This window comes from Phaethon aethereus (genome assembly GCF_964289735.1).
Source record: "Phaethon aethereus genome assembly, chromosome: 11".
Taxonomy (NCBI): domain Eukaryota; kingdom Metazoa; phylum Chordata; class Aves; order Phaethontiformes; family Phaethontidae; genus Phaethon; species Phaethon aethereus.
This window is the reverse complement of record NC_138587.1, coordinates 23,256,633-23,278,674: the sequence shown is the minus strand read 5'-3', so window position 1 is coordinate 23,278,674 and position 22,042 is coordinate 23,256,633. Positions and strand designations below refer to the sequence as shown.

The window sequence follows — 22,042 nt, the reverse complement described above, 5'->3', positions numbered from 1 at the left end:
GTTTAGGGGTTCATTCTGGCTGTACCGATTCCATCAAGTATCAAGTATCCAGTAAAAGAAATACCTCTAAAGTAAAAGAGAAAGTGTCTTATTCTTCTTTTAGCTAATGGAGATATTTAAAATCAAGCTCCATTAACCAACAGAAACAACCACTACAGCCTGCTACCTATGCAAGAGACAACAATTTCCATTTGTAAAAATGCAGCCCTGAAGTGACAGCTCAAAGTTTTAGAGCGATAGAGAAACCTGCTTATCTGCTTATTAAAAGACAATTCAGAAATAAATTTCTCATTCTGTTGAACCAAATTACTAGCAAACAGACAGCTATTAAATTCTACTAAATAAATCTTTGCAGACCTCAGGCTCCTATTTTCTTGATTGCATGCGTAATAAATACCAAGAGCTTGAGGTAATACAATACGCAAGAGGACTGAATCATTTTTTGGCCATACAAAGAGGAAATAATTCAAAAACTTTACATAATCTTAACAGACTGACAGCTGAGGTAACCACCTCAAATGACAGATATATCTAAAGAACCATATGAAGCATGGCACTATCCCAAAACTCCTCTCTCCATCATCAGTCATTGAGTGAAAGCTATTGTCAGTGTGGAACTTTTAATACTAGAACCTGTTGCCAGTATGGACAGAAAACCTTTACCCAAATATGACCTAAGAAGCTTAAATAACTGCCAATAATACAAAGAGTGGAAAAGTCACTTAAAAGTAAAGATGATCTGCTCTCGTGAATCGCATGTACATCTTGCAGTACAAGTGACAAGAGGATAACTCCAAGTAGTACAACAGCAGTGCCAATTCAGAGTGTATAACTTAAGTAATGAAAGGTCTAGAAAAGCATAACAAATTATTTATTCACCGCAATGCACTGTGTACTAAATGTCAGATTCCATTTTGCTCGGAGGAGGAGGAGGGTGACTTAAGAAAGGAAAAGCAAGTTTACCTGTACGACTACGAACAAGTTGGACAATGGACCTCCTGACCAGTAACCCAGAACAGCATTCCGAGGAAATACTGAGAGAAGGAGGAAAGACTCATTTGTGCAAGAGCCCTTCACATCCTCCTTGCACACATCCCCATCACCCTCAGGACTCCTGCCAGAAACTTCTGGTGTTGCTTCAGGATCAAAAATTTATGGTGGCCTTAAACTAACAGCAGAGGTAAGTCTTAAATGTGTATTTACAGCCAGGTAATTCTAGCAGGAGTTACACCCTTACACACCTTCCATTCCTTTAGTCCAAGTTACAAAGTGAGAGTCATAAAAGGTGCTGCTGTACACCCCAAAGCTGACAAACGTGCCTCAGGAGCAATACGAACGTCACGCGAGACTTGGCCACAGTGGTGCCACAGCTCTGAGGGCTCTGGATTTAAACCTACGAGAACACACCGCCTGCAGGCACATAACACTGCCGAGTCTAAGCTGTATATTCAACACGAATTTCTTCGAAACCTCTGGTTTTGTTGCTTAGTACACCGTCCACCAACAACCTGTCTTAAAACTTTATATTTACCTATAAACTTCAGCAACAGACTCTCAAACCTTGTTACAAAGGTGATAGCTGACACGCACAGAACTCCAGACAGACCCGTGCACCACCCATCTCTTTTAACCCCTTGAAGTAAAGTTTAATTGAAGTTATAGAATGCACAGATCACATCGGGAATTTATTACATTGGCAAACCAGTCGCAGAAAATCTGCAAGGAAGAAAGGTTTGTTCCCATTAGAGATGAGGACTGAGAGAAGCATACATTTTTGCAATCAGCTGCCAATGCAAGACTTGAGACAACCTGAAAACATCAAATGTGAATTTTTAACCTACAACTTTCTTAAAACTTGAGTTAAATTTAAAGGTGCAGCCAGCAGTGCCAGTCATGTTTAAGCTGGAAGGAGAATGAAGTCCTTAGCGAGGCATCCATTTCCATTAGCACAATAGCAACAAGAGAAGATGCTGATGATAAAGAAGCTGAGTCAGATGGGGAATAGACAGCTTGAGAGCATCTGCAAAGCAGACTGGATGAGATCTCTGCTGTGATGAGTCACCAGAGATATGCAGGAAATGAGGATTACTCAAACCAGGAACAATTATCAGAGCAACTTAATGTTTTTTAATGGGAAATTAATGTTTTATTCAAGTGATGTTTGCTAGATGTAATTCCCTGTATCCAAGCAAGTCTAGAACTCCAGCTCCACCTTTAAGACTTGGATCTGATTTTCTGCTCAGTTATGAACGCCCACAATTGCACAAGCCTCTTGAACAACAACAGACTGTGCCCTCTCACAAGCTGGGAAGCTGAATGGTATAAATCGGATTTATCACACATCATGTGATAGAGACATGGATGAATGTTGGTTTTTTTTTTTTAACAGATAAAAAGCTCTTTGGGAACAAACATTTATCTCAGTATATGGTATAAAAGATAAACAAGCACTATAAAGTCTTCCATAGATTTTGAGAAAGACTGAACCACAAAGAACATTCAGCTCCAGTCTTATCCACAAATGTAAACAGTTGAAGGGGGCTGGTTGTTGTCCGCAGCCTGCAAGTAATTAAGCACTAATTCTCTACCACCTACTGAGCAAGAAATTGGAGAGGAAATATGACACAATGTTAAGTATGCACTTTTCAGGCCAGACTCAACCAATGTATTCTGGGCATCTCAGTCATCTTCACCGGACCAGTACTGATTTGCCCTCCCCATCTGAACACGGACAGATGAAACTAGAAATCTCCACAGGCAGAAAAACAGGTTTTTATCTCAAAGTGAGGGATTTCCAGTGTCAGCTGAAATTGTCCCAATCCATCCAATGCCACCCACAAAGCAGAAGGATAGGGCGAAACGTTTCCAATTCCCTTAACTGGGGCTCACTAGTGACAAGCAAATCCTTGAAAAGACCTTCACACATTTCAGCAAAACATTTTCCCCTTTATTTGCAGATTCTTTTTCACTGAAAGAAGATGAAAGGCTTAGTTGCCTTATCTGTAATTAGACACACATTTGCCACACATTCCTGGGACAAATAAACTGAATTTACCTTAACAGGATGCTTTTATCCAGCTGAGCTACTTTAAATTTGCTGCTGCTTTGTTGCAAAGTGACATTTAAAAAGTAAAAATCAAACCCAGTCCCAGGAAAGCAGCATTCCATGGCGTTTTTCCGAGCTTTGCAGACCTCCTGGGGCAAAAAAAGAGGAGGAAAACGTTTGAAGCATGAAGGATTTTTCCCTTCCCAGAGTCTCCAGGCCCATGTGAACCCTTGCTGGAGCTGCTCAGTGACGTCAAAGACATCCACGTCCTCTGCGGCACGGCTGAATCACCAATTGTGGCAGCGCAAGCTTCGGCGTGACTCCTCAAGCCCACTCAGGTTTCATCACTCAGGTCCAAGTTTTGCTTTGGCGGACAGACTAAAAGCTTGGTCCAAACCTCTATTTTCAATTCAAGCAAGTATCTATGGCAACTACGAAACTATTTTAAACCGTTCCTATTTAGCCGCCTCCAGGTTGAAAGTAAAATAGAAAAAGTCCCAAGCCCACCCCGTCAACCACTCCTCTGACAGCTCATAGCGTGCGACAAAGTAGGACATACCTGTCTGCTCATCTCTCTTCCCTTGCTGAAAATTTCAGCAGGGCTCCGTTTTCCCTCTTTAGTGATTTCTGTGGGTCTCAGCAAGAGCAATGCCTTAATTTGGCTCTCACACTCCCGATGTGCCTGGCTCCTCTTCGGTTCCTCCTTGCTGCGGAGACCCTCCTATGAACGTGCTGCAGGTGCACACAAGGAGAGGTGCTCGGAAGGACGGCTGCCGCCGGGCTCACAGCCACCCCACCGCGGCCCCGGCCACCACCCCCTGCACTGCCCACAGAGCATGATGGCTGCTGCTGTTTGTTTCTAAACACTCGAGATTTAGTTTTTCTCTTTAAGGAAGACTGTGTGGCGCTCCTACTTTTTTTAAAAATCTTTTAAATGAAGGGTGATGTTTCTGGGCAGCCACTTGACTCAAGGAGATGGAACCTTACAAATAACTTCAAATACCAGATCATTTGAAACATGTTACAGGATTTGTCATTCCTTCCTTAATTTTGTAGGTGATGTCCAAGCCATACATTTCTGTGCTGAAAAGCGTTTATTAGTCTCCTTTACAAGCACGTGTGGCACAACACTTGACGAGCAATTTTACCACGTACTAGATTTTCACGCTTCCTTGTTCTGAACATGACTTGCTACAAAAGGCAGAAATTTGTCAAATTAATCAATTTGCGTAAGTGGCGGTTCTGGAAGAAAAAGCCAGGCAAGCCTGAGCTGTGAGAAACGTTGCAGTTACATATGAAACCAGGTGAAGTCTGTTTGAATGTTCTCATGATCGAGCTACAGTTAGAAATTTGCGGCGCTGTGTTGGTTTGGCAAACAAGGACCTACTTTGCATTACTTCAGGGATTTCCTGAGTCTTGGGCTCAACTCGGTTACCCAAGTAAAGGCTCCGTGTTTCACTAGGGATACCTTGCAGTATGGCGTGACCTCCAGCTAGCAAACCCACGGGGGTCCCTGCAGCACGACACTTTAAAGGGAGATGGATAAAGTTTCCATCTGTCTAGATGCTAAGTCTTTACATTGAGCTTGCAAGCACTCCTACAGCACCATGCAAACCTACGGAGTCATTTTGGCACTTCTGAACTCCTGCTTACAAAGCTTCTATTATCAATTACACAAATCGTGGCAATGGCCATCACTGCTGCAGACCTGAACTCTCCCCTGCTTGACAGACTGGTTCAGAGACCATGTTAGGAAGTATTTCAGTGTCAGAACAAGGTGGATTTTTTAGGTATACACAAGTAGTTAAAAGTTGCTCGGCAGTTTGAAAGTTAGTAACCAAATCTTACTACCAGGGAATAAGAAAAGAAGAGGGCAAACAAGATAAAGGCATTTTCCAGCCTTACCACACAGCTCCCCAGCACACAGCTGGAAGCGACTTTGCACCTTTTTTAAGGCATTTGATACCCAACAGAGTCACACACAGCGCTGGCTGTATTTACGCATTCATCCTGCATGCTCTCTGTGCGTAACTTCTGTAACGAACACCAACTTTAAATTCTACACTATAGCTCAGCCTGCACATCCACGCGCGCGGATACAGCCGTCGCCTTACTCTCCACCAGCTGCACGCACAGACAAGCCCTGAAACTGGTCCCCAGGAGCCCAGGCGTAGTGTCTTCTAAGTAGATCGAGATAGGGCGTAGGTAAAGCCTGAACTTTATACCTTTTCAGTCCCACAGAAGGCACTGCCAAGCAAACCTCCGCTGTACCACCAGCCCTGCCAGAGCAGCAGAGGAGACAGATTGTGCAAGCAGAGAATCTGCCCTCCATCCTTGGGAGAATGCGCAGATAGGGCAACACATACCCACCCCACCCAGCGTGCCGCGGGCTACTCCACCAGAAATACCAGTCCACTTAACTGGCATTCTCCTTGCACCGCACCAACGCTTGCTCCTTCTTGTTTGTCATCAGCTTTGGCAGTTTTCAGGTTCTGAAGAGTCCAGAATAGACTCAAGTAGCAAAGGAAAAATCTCAGCAAGGTGGCAGCAAACAGCCAGCCAGAACAAACAACTCGGGTTTTAGAAAACCTCTCTCGTTCGTCATTGAGAACAGAATCAATCACCGTTTCAGCGGTGTGGGCCTCTGGCCTTCCAGGAAATGGACTGAGTCCTTAATCCTGCAACATAAATATATATTTGTTTCTTGCCATTGAAGAACATAAAATGTGAATGTGCTGTGAAGATGCCTTCACTAGTACCTGGGGCCACCTGTGTTGCAATCGCACCAAAGCCAGCCAAGACTTGCTCCAAGAACAGCAGTATTCTGACCTAGTACGAAGGCAGTACACAAGGAAAATTCCCATACTAACATATTTAGGACATAGTGCAATCACTCTACATTTATAGAGTAGCAAAATAATTCATTGGTCTCTCTCTAATATCTGAAAGACAGAGCTATATTCACCTACAAAACCGGCCGTAATCCCGATACTTATGGCCAGGTGCACGATTAACTCCCTGGGGGAGTCTGGACTTTTCTGTGTCGCATTTGAAGCGCAGCAGTGTGAATCGCAGTTCCATTATACGGGCGTGGATGGGCCAGCACATTCATTGATCAGCCCCAGCTCTTTTTTCCCTAAAGGAATGCGGTTTGCGATGCCGGATCAGTAAGCATCAAGACCCTGCCTGCCTGCCATGGAAAGAGGGGCTCATTCCTGACCCTCAGCACCATGTCGTGCCATGGGCTCAGTCAGTGCTATTGACTCCATCTCCATAAACATCCATGACCGAAACATTCAATTTATGGAATTTACAAACAAAAAGACAAAGGGCCACAATAATGTATTTGTATAATGTTCGCATGTTTTATGAGGTATTCATTTACTATAAATTAACTGTAAGATCGGGGGAGAGGAACTTGAGTCTGAAAAACATAACAGACGAAGTACGTTTTTTGTGACTGCAAAGAAAGCCTTTTGAAATGAGACCAACTGTTGTATGTTCACGTGAGATGTAAGGAGTTCTTTCTTAAAGATAGCACTTAATTTTTAGAATTTCTGATACCTAACAGTTGCCTTTTACCATTTTAAAGTAATATAGGAGGAAGCAATACAGCTAAAATGAGTGTATACCTCACTGAAACTAATGGGGTTAATATGGCATTGACAGGACAGGATTTGAGCTTCCAAGTCTTTTTTCATTAAATGATACTGGCTCCACTCAAAAGTTGAGTAACAGAGCTACCTGTCTGAAATATCGGGGTCAGATTTCAAGACTGCGCAAAGCTGTTCACCATACCAAAATGGGACTTCAGTATTCCCTAATAAGGGTCAGATCCCATAGTTTAAAGGAGCGCGGACAAACAGCGGTGCTGATGAAGCGTTCCGCCTTCGAAGTCACGGACGTTACCCCACGCAGGCGCTGCTTGCTCTGCCAGGCTGCGCTGCCATTATGCAAGGTCGGACTCAGGACTGGAGGTTAAGGGATGGTTAGTTTCAGCCCCAAAGCTTTAAACTCGTTTAACCTTAGTACAGGAGCGTGAGCATAAACAGTAAGCCCAAGCTGGCCTCTCTGCCACATGCCAGAATTTTTCAGCATCCCAAATTATTCACACTGAGAAGCCAATGTAACTAACTGGTTGATGCCGAAAGCTCCTGTTCATTTTAACTGGTTGGTTAAATTCATCAAGAATAAGAAAACCAGTAGTAAAACTCTTTTTTTCACCTCAATTGGTTAGTACCTAGTACCAAGGCAGTGAGAGTCCCTGCCTCTCCCACAATGGATTCTCGGCCATGCCACAGTACAAACCTGCTCCTCTTGTCCCCAGGGCCAAGCACAAAGGAGAAGGAGTGCAGACACTGCCGGGAAAATTGCTTTCCAGGGCCAGAGGCCAAGCAAGGCAAAAGTCCATATTTCAAGAACATTTGTAAAGCACAGTCATTAGTTTAATGCAACAGACGAAACTTCTGAGACCAGTGCATAAGATTTTGGAAAGTCTCCATGTTTATCTTCTACCTCACATAAAGCTACAAGCAAAAACACAACTTGCTTGTGACCACAGTCAATCCAGGCTGACTGAAATTAAACATTTATGTAACCTTCTAACGTAAAACCTAGTCATCACTGATGTTTACTATACTTTTCTTTGGATTTCAATGCCATGAGTTAAGACAACGCTTATCAACTTTGATCCAGAACCAGAAAAAGTACAAATTTTATCATTATTACACGAGACATTACTTAAGTGTATGTTATCTTCAGTGAAAACAGTTCCTCACAGTAAATCTCTTACAAAATCATTTGGCTGGTATACTGAAGTTTTGACTCTGGAAACGAAAACTACCAGTAGTTTCATGCAAGGCAATTCCAACACAAGGAAAATTAATGCACATTGCAGAGAAAGAATTCTTGGATAAGAGGGAGAAGGAGAACTATGCTAATCTTCAGCTGCTTATAGGCCATAAACAAGAGGTTTTATAGAGGTAGTTGAGGAATTACAATTGGGTCTACTTGAGCTTTAGAGAGAAATAGCCATCAACTGAATGCTTGATAGCCAAATAGTGACAGCATTTGGCAGAACTGGTGGTGGGTGTAAGGCTTTCCATGCCACCAAGCAGATAATGGATTGACTTAATACTCTTATCTAAAAGTCTTCCTCCCAGTGATTTCTCAGAATCATTATTAAAAACAAAAAAGACTCCTTAAACACCATTAAACTAGCTGAAAGCTTCTCATTCTGCTTATTCAATGCAAAAGAGCTCTTTAACCTTATGGAAAGAGTCATAAGAAATTACCATTATATATAGTAAGCTCCACTTTCATTAAAAAGATACGTTTTTGGTAACGAACATTACTTTTTTAATGACAAACTAGACAAATTTGAACATGAGTCTCCTAGAAAACCTACCCTCCCAAAACGCAACACCTGTATCAGGCACACAAGGCTATCCGCTTTCGCTGTGAAGCTAGCTGGAGAAGATGACACGCTTTTCATTTCAGTGTTTGCTTTTCAGGAAATTCTGTTCCCCACTGAAGCAAGGTTTGTGTTTCTGGAATTTCTTTTGCGTGTGCCATGTGCTATTGGCACACAGTAGGTTTGGTATTAAGTATAATAAATTCTGTGTTACAAACCACTGACAGCAAAACAGAATTGTTTCCTAAGTCCCTGTAGGATGTCTCAATCAGAATACGAATACAAGAAAGATTTTTGATGCTTCACTTCATACAAGATGTACAGCTCTATAATATTAATCCATTTAACTTGTGCTCAGAAAATGATTCCAGTAAGTAGCACACAGAATGTCTTTCAAAACTCAGACAGAAACTAACATATAAATAGTGAGAGGTGAGAAGAAAAGAAAACTGAAGTATAGCCAGATGTTCTTGTTGCAAAAGCTCATTCATTTTCTTCTCGGATCTGTTCCCTGCACATGAGCCAGCTCCAGTCAAACCCCAGCTCCCCTGCTCCAAACCCGTCTGACGTTACTGCTCACAACGAATCACAGATTCATTAAGGTTTGAAAGGACCTTCAAGATCATCAAGTCCAACTGTTAACCCAACACCACCATGCCCCCTAAACCATGTCCCAAAGTGCCACATCCACACATTTTTTGAACACTTCCAGAGATGGCGACTCCACCACCTCCCTGGGCAGCCTGTTCCAATGCTTGACCACTCTCACGGTGGAGAAATTTTTCCTAATATCCAATCTGATGTACGGAGGAGGCGGGTGCTTGTCTTGGTTTAGCCACCTCCGGGCTAAACGCTAGCAATTGCTCTATCCCCTCCCAAAACCCCCCTCAGCCAAGAAAGGGAAATGGGGGAAAGAAAGGAAACTCGTGGGTTGAAAAAGAAACCCTGCGAGCGGCACAGCTGTGGCCGTGGAGAGTGCGCGCCGTTCCCGGCAGGCTCCTCCGCTGACGGCGAGCGCGGCGTTCCTGGTTCGGAACGCTTCTGCTGGCCAGCCCGGCTCAGCTGCCTCGGCCTCCGTTGCCCCCAGCTTTAGCACCCGGCCGTCTTGAGACTGCGAGAGGCCTTGGCCCCTATGGAAACCCGCATGCCATGGCGGGCCGTGAGCTAAAGCGGCTGATCAGCTTTGTTCTCGCAGTAACGGGGGCTGCAGCCTCCTTCGAAATGCAGCTTTCCCGGGCAGAAAACTGATTTTAGGATTCCATCCCAGCAAAACCAGGACAGTGCTATTACAGCTCAATGCCAAACTGTAGCCCTCACACGGTGCTATTGAGCTTATTACTTTAAAAAAACACACCAAAAGCATCTCGGTGATATACTAAGACCAGAATATATTGTGTAAAATTGGCTTAAAATTTCTTGGACTATGTATGACATCCATGGCAAGTGGCATTTTTTCGCACCTGGTACGCCTGTGTCCCTTTTCGACAGTGCTCACTGATGATCCTGTACGGAGCATGCACTTGCCTTTTCAGTTTATTTGGCTTTTGGTAACCTGCTGACTTCCCTAACACCATCGGAGGCACGTCTTCCTCCGTTTCTTTCCTGCAGCTCTCCCAGAAGGGTTCCTGTACTGGTCCCCAATGGCTGGTGGCTGACACCAGGCTGCAAAGTCCCTGTGCTGGGCCACAAACACCCCGTGCTGGGCTGCAGCCACCCACAGCCATTGCAGCGGCCGGAGGCTGCCACTCCACCTCCAACCTGCAGCCATCAGCACGCCCCAGAGTGCCAACTTCAGGTGAAAGGAAACATGTCCTTAAGTGCAAAGCCACAAAAGTTAGCTCCTTGAGGGTGACGGGGGAGGGCAATATATACTCCTATATAATACGGGGAGGGCTACGGGCTACGCCGCAAAGGAGGAGGGGGAAAATCCACAATGAGGTCCAGTGACAGCCCAAAAAAGCAGGGCAGGTGAAGGTGCAGCACAGATGGCTAACACAGGAGAGAAGATGCCAATTCTCCTTCTTGAAGTAAAATTTCTACATAGTGACCTCATACAAAGTAAAGCTTGTGCTAAGCACTTTCCTTACCTACCCTTGAGACATACGTGCCCAATTCAGGTAACCGCAGCGGAAAAGCGTGCAACGCTCTATACCTGTGCGGTACCCCTCACTGGAGATGCGAGCACTAACCTGCCCTCTCAATGGTCACAGTAAAGCTACGAGGTTCCATGTGATGATTTTCGTTATTTTAAAGATGCGTATTATACACAGAGCAACAGTTCACAAGAGCATCAGCTTTCATAACATCTTTTAAAAGTTACTGATGCAAATCCTCCCCTTTCATGCAACTGTTTAAACTGCTAAAAAGGTTTTAAACCCAGATTGTTGGAGCCATAAACATTTATTTTAGTACTTGGCAATTCAAAACTATGGTCAAACAACTCTGAGCAGTCAGCATCCCTATGGTTCACAACAGCAACACAAAAGCAACCAGCCTCCACAGCAACAAGGGAGAAGGAATTATTGTTCTCTGTGTTTTTCTAAATTGCCCCTTTTTTGGTGCATGAAGGGGTTTGAAAAAGTCGGAGCCAGAACTGCGCACAGCGTAACCGGGCTGTAGAGGGGCAGGCGAGGCTGCTGTGCAGGCGTAGCCTCAGCGTGCTGACCACGCACCCCACAAGCCCGGGACCCCCGTGCTCCCCAGGCCATCTGCAGGGAGCAGCTGCCTCCCTGCAACACCCCGGAGCACTCGCGGCAGCAACTGCCACCACCTCATGGCGGGGGGCTGCCCAGGGAGGTGATGGAGTCACCACCACCGGAGGTGTTCAAAAAACACGTGGACGTGGCGCTTCGGGACGTGGTTTAGTGGGCACGGTGGTGTTGGGTTGATGGTTGGACTTGATGATCTTAGAGGTCTTTTCCAACCTGAATGATCGATTCTGTGATTCCGTACTCCATCACCATCAGCGCATCCCAGTGACGGAGCAAAACCCACTCATCCCACCTGGCAGCGAACAGCTGCAGACCCCGGGGCCCTGTAATGCTGCTGCTTACAAACACATTCACTGCAAGGTGCTCGCGGGGTCGCTTGCGGCTCCCCGGCCCCCCAGGCAAAGGCAGGAAAGGGGAAGACGTGCAGGGGAGCTTCGCTGGCCCTCAAGATAGCACAGTTACTTTCCCCCTCCGCCTTTTCTCTCGGACTTTGGCTGAGCACCAACACCACCAGCGCTTGGGCATGGCAGTTTAGGACTTTTTGGTGGCTTTGGAAGAGAATCGGTCGTCTCCGGCACAGCACAGACAGACTGGGAATAGTCAATAAAACATAAAACCCGCTCACACATAAGGGGATCTTTATAAAATTCCAATTACTGCTGGCCTGTTACCTAAGAATCCCTAAGAGGTAAGAGATATTGCTCGCTGTGAGGCCTGGGGTAATGAAATTACAAATCCTTTCATGAGTAAGCATGTGCTGGAAAGCCACGTTTATTTGGCCTACATATTTGAAACTGTTCAAAAGGTTATTGTCTCACAAAATTTGGATCAGAAATTACTACTTATATTTGCCTTTCTCTAACAAGGAGCTATATTCAGGGTTGTTTTTAATTCCTCAGCGATCAATGAGAATACTACAAACATTACTGCAAAGAAGTCTCATTTAAATTCTGTTTTCTGAAGAAGTATCAAACATGCATACAAAAAAAAACCCCCACAACGCTCAGATACATACTAAAAATAAGCAGCAAATGCATTCCCCCTGAGAAACCTGGTGAGCCCAACAGCCTTGACGTTTCAAGTGGTTGATTAATCTGTACAAGAAAACCCCCATCTTTGGGAGTTAAAAACTCCATATTTTGTCTCCAGCATGTTTTAATTTCTCAGCTGAGATCAAATGTTCTTGTTGCAAACCATGGATGGAGCTAACTTGCCACAAATAGTGATGTTTACCTCCAGAAAACAGGTACACAGGATGGGTTTCCAAAAATGTTTTGATGCCATCATAGGTTAGGTGCTCAACTCCTGTTGAAATTATTATTTCAACAGAGGAGATTTAAACTACCTTGGTAACTAATTCGCTCAAGGTTACGGATATCTGAAAACCCTAGTCCGTGTTCAGCGTCGCTGTGGAAAACCCATCCCACGCAGACACTGCCTTGCGGGCTTGCGCCAGCGCCAGCGGTGCCGCACTCCTCCACAACGGGATGGGACATGGATACTGCCCACGTACGTTCCCCAGCCAGGTGTGAATCTGTCACACCGTTTCATTTTTTCTTCAGACTTTCTCTGCACCTCACCTTGGCGCCAACACTCGGTGCAATGAATCCCCTTATAAAAAACTGCTCCAGCCAACTGCACGAGGAATCATCCTGCTGCAGTAAAAAGAACTCACTGTGTAAAAGGCGCTGTCAGCGGACGGGAAAACTGACTACACCACATCACCGCACCAGACGCCGGGAAAACGAGCTTGCTCTTCAGAGCGCATTCAATGAAGGCAAGACTAGCACGACCTGAAGGAACACACGTCTTTGTCCCACCTTGTACCGCACGCTGTACCTGCTTGCCGTGCTCCCCGGTGATTCAGGGCCTTATCCGTAAGATCACAGGGAAGTGAGGAGCTGTTATGTTCATTTTAGAGGTGACTCGGGAAGACAGAGAACCACGTTCTCAAACATTTCCAATTAGCAGATTAGCAGGTACTGGTGTTTAAAAAGAAAAGACCTCGAGACTCGAGCATTTCTGTAAGTTGCTTAGCCTCTTAAAAATCTGCATACATCTGACCATCACAGGTTATGCAGACAGTTTTTAGTAAAGCATTCTGCAGACCAAGCTTCTGCTTGCACCACTCCACAGCTCTTCACATCTTTGAGAAAAGACCCTCTAAACTATTTCTTCTAAGTAAAGTTCGTGAGCTCCTGGTTCCATATACAGCTACCACTTAAAATACGCTGTAAGAGTTAAGGACCAAAACAAGCACCATAAAATCCTGACACAAAAGTATCGCTAACCAGAAGCTCATGAGCTTTGGTTAGTATCTCCATTTTAGCACATGATGAATGGAAGAAGGTCTGTGGCGAGGAGGGCTTGAGCTCACCAGAGGGATTCTTCCAAAGAAAGGATAATAATGCTCCAAACCCTAGAGCCCACCGCTTTGAGAGGCATGCTGAAGCCCAGCCAGCTGGAAAGCCAGAGCAGCGCTCTGACCCACAGCAGTTCCCAAAACACAAACAGGCAAGCAGCCGTCATGCCGCAACTTGTCCGGGGAGATCATCCGGACAGAAACACCAAACCATCAACGCTGACCCCACACATAGGCTCCTGGGCAGGGCAGGTCTGGATACTCAAAATTCAGCTGCTGCCTACGTGCCTAGGCCGGCAGGCTAGGTCAGCCCTCCTGATCCGCACTCAGACCCCTCGAGCGGGACCGTTCAAAGCACCCGACGCAGGCTTAACGCTGCACCCGCTGAAAGCAAGAGCTTTGCAAGCAGAAAGCCAGGCCGCATCCAGTGCCCGGAGACCTGATACTTTTGGCTAACGTTTATTTCCGAGTCTGCAAACAATTACTCTGAACACACTCCTCCGTGGCGTTGAGGCAGGCTTTGGTTTTCCTTGCACCCTTTGCTTACGGACCCATGCAAGCAGCGTTTAGCACACACACACTTGGAATTACTGGTCTTCTTAAAACGGAGAGTGCCAAGAGGGCCCACCCCAGCACAGGTGGTTCCCTTCATCTGGCTGTCCAACCTCAGCCCCTACTTATGCTTTATACCTTGGAAGGAAGACAAATGAAAAGACAGGGAAACGCAACTGTGGTGACCACCACGCCTCGGGCAGGCGTCCTTCGTGCAGGGGGTTAGATGTAGCCGCACTCCATCCTGCAACGCTCCGTTCAAGCAGAAACTTGAAATGGCAGGTCTGCTGTCAGCAGGGCTGGTTGGCAGTGGCCCAGCAGCCCAAATCTGCCAGCTGGTCCGAGAGAGGTCCCGGCACGAGCTGCTCACGTCTTCACCACCAGTTGGGCCAGTGGAGATGGATGAGGAGGGGGTGGCAGCCCCCAGCCATGGGCGCTGGGGTCACAGCGTTGGTGTGAGCAAGGGAAGGGCTCTAGGAAGGGGTTGTGCACTAGAAGCCCTGAGAGGACCAGCTCCCTACATACCATACATGCTATTTTTTTAATTAGAAAACGGTTGCATTTTTTATTTTTCCTCTAAACTAGCATCTGGCTACCTAATAAGGTCTGATTGCCATTTTTGGCAGAACAAATAGATCTATTTTGCGGTTCTCTCTTAAAACAGTTCTTAATTTTATAGCACTTTAGTCTTCCCCTTTCTATAAATATCTCAGCCTGCCTTATAACCATTCACACTATCTTCCTCTATAACCTTACCATCTCAGAACTTTAACTACCAAAGAGACAACTGAACACTGTCACCTGGGGCTGTAATTCATGCTGATTCACACTTGCTGGCCCAGAGGCTTTTTCTCTCTACACCCCGCTCTCCTGAGGTTTATTTTTATTCCTCAGTTATTCTACTTTGAAGGTCTAAAGCTGATTCCTTCCTGTTGCAGAGAGAACTGGAACAAAGTAGACAAGATAGGATTAAGCCTGAGGTAATTAAAGCAAATGTGAAAGAACACTTCACCCGGTACCAAAAAATACAAAGCAACTGCAAATAGAGTTTGCGTTTCTGAAGCACCATCCATAGCATTTTCCCACCTCCAGTGCATTTTATGGTGGCAGGAGGAGGGATGAAGGGTCGGTGTGCTCAGGGAACACCTCGGAAACCCTCACTGTCGGTCTGCTTTATGGATCTCGTTTCCTGTTTGCCCTCAGTTATGAAATTCAAGGTAATTCTTCCTTCATGAGCCTCAATATCAGCAGACATGCAGTAGATGGGTTGGTTGAAATCTCAACTACATCCTTAGAAGTTACAGGAGAGCCTCCCAATACCTCCTGCCCGGTCAGGATTCACATGCAATAACTGCCATTCTCACATCCACTGATCTCAGCTTGCAAATATTTACTTGGTGCAATTTACTTCAGTCGGAGAGCAATTATCCTTATCTCTCAAAATGACCATGATAAACTCATCCACAACTGGTTATTTTTCAAAGTGGAAAAATTCCTCCATTCTGAAACACAATGGTTCCAGCCAGACACAAATTGCTATTCAGCCTGCCAAAACCAGAATGCAAATCAGAAAACATTTACAGAGAGGCTGTTTGCTACCTGAATTGCATTTATCCAAGACACGGCACTCTACCAGCAGAGCATAGGGAAATGGAAAAAAGTGGGAAAATCGTAACAAAACTTGACAGTAAGATCTTTAAAGGGGTTTTATTTGACCCTCCCCTGTTCAGGGCACTTTTAGGATGAGGAAATAGGAAATACAGAAATTAAAACTCCCTCTGTTTGCTGCTCTTGCAGTAAGTGACAGGATAAGATCAATGTTTGGAAAGAGGCTGTATAAAGAGAATAGTCTCCATCAATCTCATCCCTTCCCTTGGTGAAAGTACTTAATTTACACTTCCTCAGCTGAGTAATTACCTCTACTTTACACTTACAGTTCCTTTAGGAATGGAGTAATTAGCTTTTGCCACAGACACTTCACTAAGTCTGTATGTTGCTGAAGAAAGTTGCTCTTCAATCTATACTCAGGATCTGTGACAAGCGCACTCACGGCTCATTTCTGCGGCAGCGGCGGCAGCACCCCCGTCCTCCCCAGATAATCAGCAAAAAAAGAAAAGCTTTTGGTCCAGAAAAGCTCAGAGCAGCCACAAAAGGAGAGGGGAAAAAAATTCCCCAAATAAACGTCAATTCATTGGAGTCCGTGAGCGAAGATGCTAAATAGACCATTCTAGCTGGCTGACGTGGAACACAGCGCAATATTACATCTCGTTGGGTACGCTTGGGTCTAACAACAGCAGCTCTTCAGCAGCAGAGTTATTTCTGTCCCCGGGCCTGGCAGAGCTTGGCGTGTACCCCAGGGCAGGCTCCGCTCCCCGGCACCAACGCGCCCGCCGGCGAGCAGGGAAGCGGCGCCTGGCAGCCTCGCAGAGTCGTACCGAGACGCCGATGAACAATGAAGCACAAAAGGAGAAAGAGAATCAAAACACAAAATTAACCTTCTCCGAGCACCAAAGTACTCCACTTTGTTTCCACCATTAGATTACATATGAGCCATCGGAGATTTGGGAGATGAAAACTCAGTTGCATATAAAACCAAAGTGAGATACATAAAATATAAGTAATGAAGCCAAGTTTTTAACCAAAGGCATCAGGGATCCGACCACAGCTGAGTTCTGGTGCCAGGATACAGCTAATAGGAAGAACAAATGCAACAACCATCTAACTTGGGCTGAATTTTTAGTGGCAGTAAATGTTTCTGTGAAGCCTTCTATACTTTTCTAAAAGTACTGTTTTACTGTTATACTGTTTCTATACTTTTCTAAACTCTGGAGGAAAAGAAAGACTAAAAAAAAAAAAGAAATATCTAGAATGTCCCTACAGTCACAAAAACGTATCTCTCAGCGACTCGGGAAGCTAAATAAATATATGTTTCCAGAAAAAAAAGCAATTAAGATGAAATGTTAATAACTGTATTGATGATTTCAAGGAAGGAAAAAGCCAAAATAAAGAAAATCCCTCCCCATACACAGACTGATGAAAAAAACTGGTGAGAAAAATTCAATTAAGTGCAAAAACCCCAAGCAATCCCCTAACCCAGCCCTCCTCTCTGAGGCACAGCCACTTCCAGCCCCTCAGGCTAAACACGCCCTTCCCGGGCACCGCGACTCTCTGGGATCACACCACGTTCACAGCGGCCAAAACAGCCTCCCCGGGGCTGTGAGCCACGGCCTCTGCACCGCACGGCACCCCGCTGGGAGCCGGTGGAACAAAATCTGCGCTCGCTGCCGGTGGGAGCCCCGGGGCAGGGCAGGGAGCGGCCGGCAGCTTGGCAGCGCCTGCTTGTTTTGGGGCACCAGCAGCTCCGTGCCTGCAGGAGGGCTGGCTCACATCGCACCCCAAAGGGGTGAGGACCCAAAGACGGGACCTGAACGCGCTCTCAGGGTCACCCGTGTGCAGGCTCCGAGGAACGGCCCGGCCGCACCCGGAGGTGCGGCACCACGCCGCTGCCGGAGTGGCAGCCCCATTCGGAAATGGCCTCATGGGCTTTAAAAATTAGGGGGTTGATGCAGTTTACATCGTGCTGCTGGTTCCTGAGGGGAGAAGAGAAGTTATTTGGCAATTCTGGTGGATTGTGCCATTTTATAGCTAGAAATACATGTAGAAAATTTATGTTTTCATTCCAGATCTGAAGGCAAAATTAATTTTTCTTTCAAGTCGGACAAATATCTTCACTCCCCCTCTACCACCGGCTCAGGAGTCACCAAAGAGACAGAAGATGTATGCATTTTATTACTGAAACATATGGATCTACTCACATGAGTCACAACCACATCAATTAAAACAACAAAACAAGTGAAAATACAGCAGTCCCTAGGAATGAGCGCCGGCGCTAGCCATGCCAAGGGAGATTCCTGATTTTTGGAGAAGGTTCTGTAGCTCCTTCACAGCCTGCACAGATCTGCTTCCACCAGCTGTTCCCAATGGGAATGGTGGAGCAGACGGAGGGCAGGGGCTGCCTAGCCAGGCCCCACTGGCCAGCGGCTGCAGGGAGACGCACGCGGTGCAACGACACCGGCACTCCTTCCCAGGACATGCAGCAACTCCGCAGGCCAAACGGAGAACCAGCAGCCTCAGAGCTGCATTGTCTGCAGCCAAAGAGAGAGTGCTGTGCTCCCAATGACTATGCATTTTCATTTCTACTTCTACGATATTTAAAGGAAATTAAATATATATATCTCTCTCTCAGCTAAATGGCATCCAGCAATGCCCAAGCCTGCTTCTCTAGGCTAAGACGATTCATGCCTGACATGACACCCATCATGTTTTGCTCCTATCCAACAGACATCGCGACCTAATGCAGACCCCAAACAGACCTGTCTCAAGGCAAGCAGTTCCCAGGAATCACAGACTGGAAATCACCCAAGGAGACTCTAAAATGTAGCAGTTAACCTCTGCTGCTAAACACTTTCACCCCAGTAGGCGTTCTTAAAACCCTCTCATTGAAAATTTCAGGATGGTCTACCCATCTTTCCTTTTTTGAGAGGAAAAAAAAAAGGCAATTTAATTTTAAATAGATTGTTTTTAAGTTCCATCAGAAAATGGGATATTGTGTATTAGTCCTTAGTCAGACCCATGTATTATGCACAGCCTTGATGCACAGCTCAGATCAGATTTTGTGGTAGGCTGCAACAAAGAGCTTTGCGCTTAAGCTGCGCGGTAATACTAAGCAGCGTAAAACCCACCACAGATGAACTCAGTGCACCGTGTAGGCAGACGCTTTTTGCCACTTGCATTTGCACAAGAGCAGATGAAGGTGGTGTGGACAGATCCTCTTTCTCAGGTTACACAAACTGGAAGGCTGGAATCAGTTCACTATAACCCTCGGATCATTAGCCAGTGACCCGTTTGAGTCATCTTTCACATAACAAAAGGAGGTAGAAATAAAATACAACAGGCACCCGTGAAGAGAAGGGAGCATAGAGGTAAGGCTTGGAGCACATTAAGTATCTATTAAATCACTTTTGAAAGCCTGCACTTCCTAATGGCATCCCTCTGGACAGTACGTGTGCTCAGCGAATGTTTTCTCGTTTCAAGGCATTGCGTTCAAACACCGCTGCCTGGCGCGCTCCTACAATGCAGTGAGGGTCTTCAGGTAAGACTGGTTTCTAGAGCGTTGTTTTGGTGAAATCAAGAAGTCACCATCTGACCCAGATTGTAGCTGCTATCACTAACTGTGAGGTCAACATTTAAAATAAAAACGTTCACTTCCACAGTGAACAAAAAAGAAAAAGGCTACCACCTCCATTCACGGACCTCATACATCTTTTGCTTGGTAAACAGTCATGAGGTGCTGTTTGTGTTGGGACCTAGAATCTCAGCTCCAAATCTGGTCTCCCTTAAACTTCTTGAGTACACAGACCAGGCAGCTCAAGATGTTTCAGGGCCACCTAGATAACCCAGGAAGAAATATCACTGTCTAGGGAGTAATCAGTATTCTCTACTCCGACTGCAAGTATCATACATCTGAGTCTCATGAGAACATTTCGTGCCACATCTTGAAAAAGGAGATATTACTCTTGATTTGATGAAAAATGAATTGGAAATATGAGCTGTGTATGTGCTAATTTCTAGCGATGAAGTTTGCATTCATTGCAGTAATGAGCATTGCATAAAGCATATAATCAACATTCACTGCAGATGTCAAGAGGAATCTAGAGGCAGAGAGGAAATACGTACACTTGCCACAGTTGATCATAAACATCACAAACTTCCAGCCCCCAAAAAACACAAAGCAAGAGGCAGTCCTTCTTCTCCCTGCTAGTCCTCAGGGGTGTTTGAGCGTATCTATCAAGTTCTTGTACTAATGAGCTTAGACAGCCTTTAAGCCATAGGATAAATATTACAAGTGCTGTTAACATTTTTGTAGTTAGAAGCACAACTGTTTCACTTCCTCCCCAGCAAAAGACAAAAGCTACAAATGTGATTACATTCAGTTGGTAGCTGGAGGATCCAAGCAGATAACTAATTAAATCCTTTTGTGCAGAGTAAGATGCTTCTCTAACACCACATCAGAAATTAAAAGCAAGTAATGGAAGGAAAAGGTCAGAGTTTAACAAACCATCATCTGAAATAAAGTTAAAATACCAGAAAACACTACCCACAGTCCGCAAAATCAAAGCAAGGTAGGCAAGAGTGAAATGGTATCTATTACGTCAAGTGAAACACAAACCATCTTCTGAAAGAGATGCAAGAAGGTAACTGGAAGTTTGCTTGATTTCATGCCCATGTGGAGCAGCAAGAAGAAAAGAACAGTGGATATGCACCAACATTATTATGAGTAAATGTTCTCTAGACATCTACACTGGAAGTAGTTCTTACCTTCTGGTAACCTGGGCATAGCGTGAATAGAGTTGGGGTCCCCATCTTCCTCGGGATGGTAACGATAAAGCGTCTGTGATTGCTTTTGGGATGACTGACTTCGGTCTTCCTTTAGAGCAACAGGAGGGGAGGTTGTTGCACTGAACTTTACCTTGGGGAAAGCATTTCCCTCGCGTGTTTCATGGGAAGACTTTGACCAACTCGCCTCTGTTAAATTCACCTCTTTCAAGCCTAGATACATGCTGTTCCCCGCGTCTTCTTTCCTGGCATGCTTTTTCATTTTAGAGTGGGGGCCTCTTTCTTGCTCATGCCGCTCTTTGTCCCCTTGCTTCCCCTTTGGTCTCCTCTCAAACTCCTCCAGGTGCTTGGGTGTCTCGGTGGTGGCCGTTGTGTGCTCCGGAGGAGCGCTGGTGGTTACTGGTGCTTCCTTATGCGTCACTTGCTGGAGGGATGGTGCAGTGGTGCGAGGCACCCTCTTTCGCTCACTTCTTTCTGTGGAACTGCGAACTTCAGAGGGCACCTTAGGCACTGGTGTGGTGAGCGGTGCAGCTGTTTCCTCAGTGTACAGGTCAGCTGGAGCCAAAGCTGAAGGAGCAATGCTGGCTGGCAGGTAGTCATAATCCTCACTTTGCTCTTGGCTGATGCTCTCTTGCTCTAGGTGGGACGAATAACTCCTGTATTTTTTTGGAGACTCCACCTGGGCGTTGTCCCCTTCTGGTGCCTCTTGGTCGTAGCTGTACGGATCGTCGTAGTGCCTCTCTGGTTCGCTATCTTCAGCATCGATTGGACTCGCAGTGTTTAAGGCGAACGTGTTACAGTCCGGAAGCTGGTAGCACATCAGCTCACCGCCAGCATTCGGGCAATGGCAAACCTTGCAGGGGGGCATGTGGAAGGTGTGCCCCGCGACATACTTCTGGCCCTCGTGGAGGCAACCTATTCTCCCACACTGAGGACACCCGTCAGCTGGCACCACCGCATCGATGCAGTTTGGGGGCAGCTCTGGGCACAGCATGAACTGGCAGCTGATCTTGCCCCCTCCCTTGGGGCACGAGCACTCGGTGCTCCCGAAGTCCACAAAGTACGACTGCCCTTCGGGTACTTTGCCGTTGATAAAGCCCACGTTGACGCAGTCATAGTACTGGTAGCCTTCGCACGTGCAGCCGTGCTGCAGACACGTGGCACAGCACTCGCCCGGCTCCAGCACGTCCTCGATGCAGTTGTCCAGGGGCTGGCACTCCGCGCCCGTGCAGTCCCTCTGCGCACGGGAAATGCCGGTCCCCAGCAGCACAAGGAGGACAGCAACCAAACAGCTCTGCTGCCAGCTCTGGTACCTATCCATAGTCTTCCCAAACAAATACAGCTCCGGTCCAAACTTGCACATTTAATGTTGGGGTTTTTTTTCTAGAAGGCTGTAGATTCAGCTCCGAATCTGCAGTGTTTTCCCCGAGTTACCTTTTCTCATAGATCCTAGAGTTATGAAAGAAAACTCTGTTAAAGACTACACTTAGCACATATCCTGTTAAACATTAGAGGTCTTTAAAAGTTGGGACAAAATCCAACATCTGGAAACCTAAGTACGA

General features: G+C 45.9%; 1 protein-coding gene across 1 annotated transcript in view; it reads right to left on the bottom strand.

Moving 5' to 3' along the window:
* Nucleotides 1-21,822, bottom strand: part of FBLN2 (fibulin 2) — a gene marked incomplete at its 3' end in the record, with an annotated part of 85,179 nt that extends 63,357 nt beyond the window's left edge. The window contains 1 exon segment of the mRNA XM_082004802.1: nucleotides 20,463-21,822. Coding sequence (XP_081860928.1) covers nucleotides 20,463-21,801 — 1,339 coding nt within the window. The 5' untranslated portion in view covers nucleotides 21,802-21,822.
* Nucleotides 21,823-22,042: the final 220 nt, after the last annotated feature.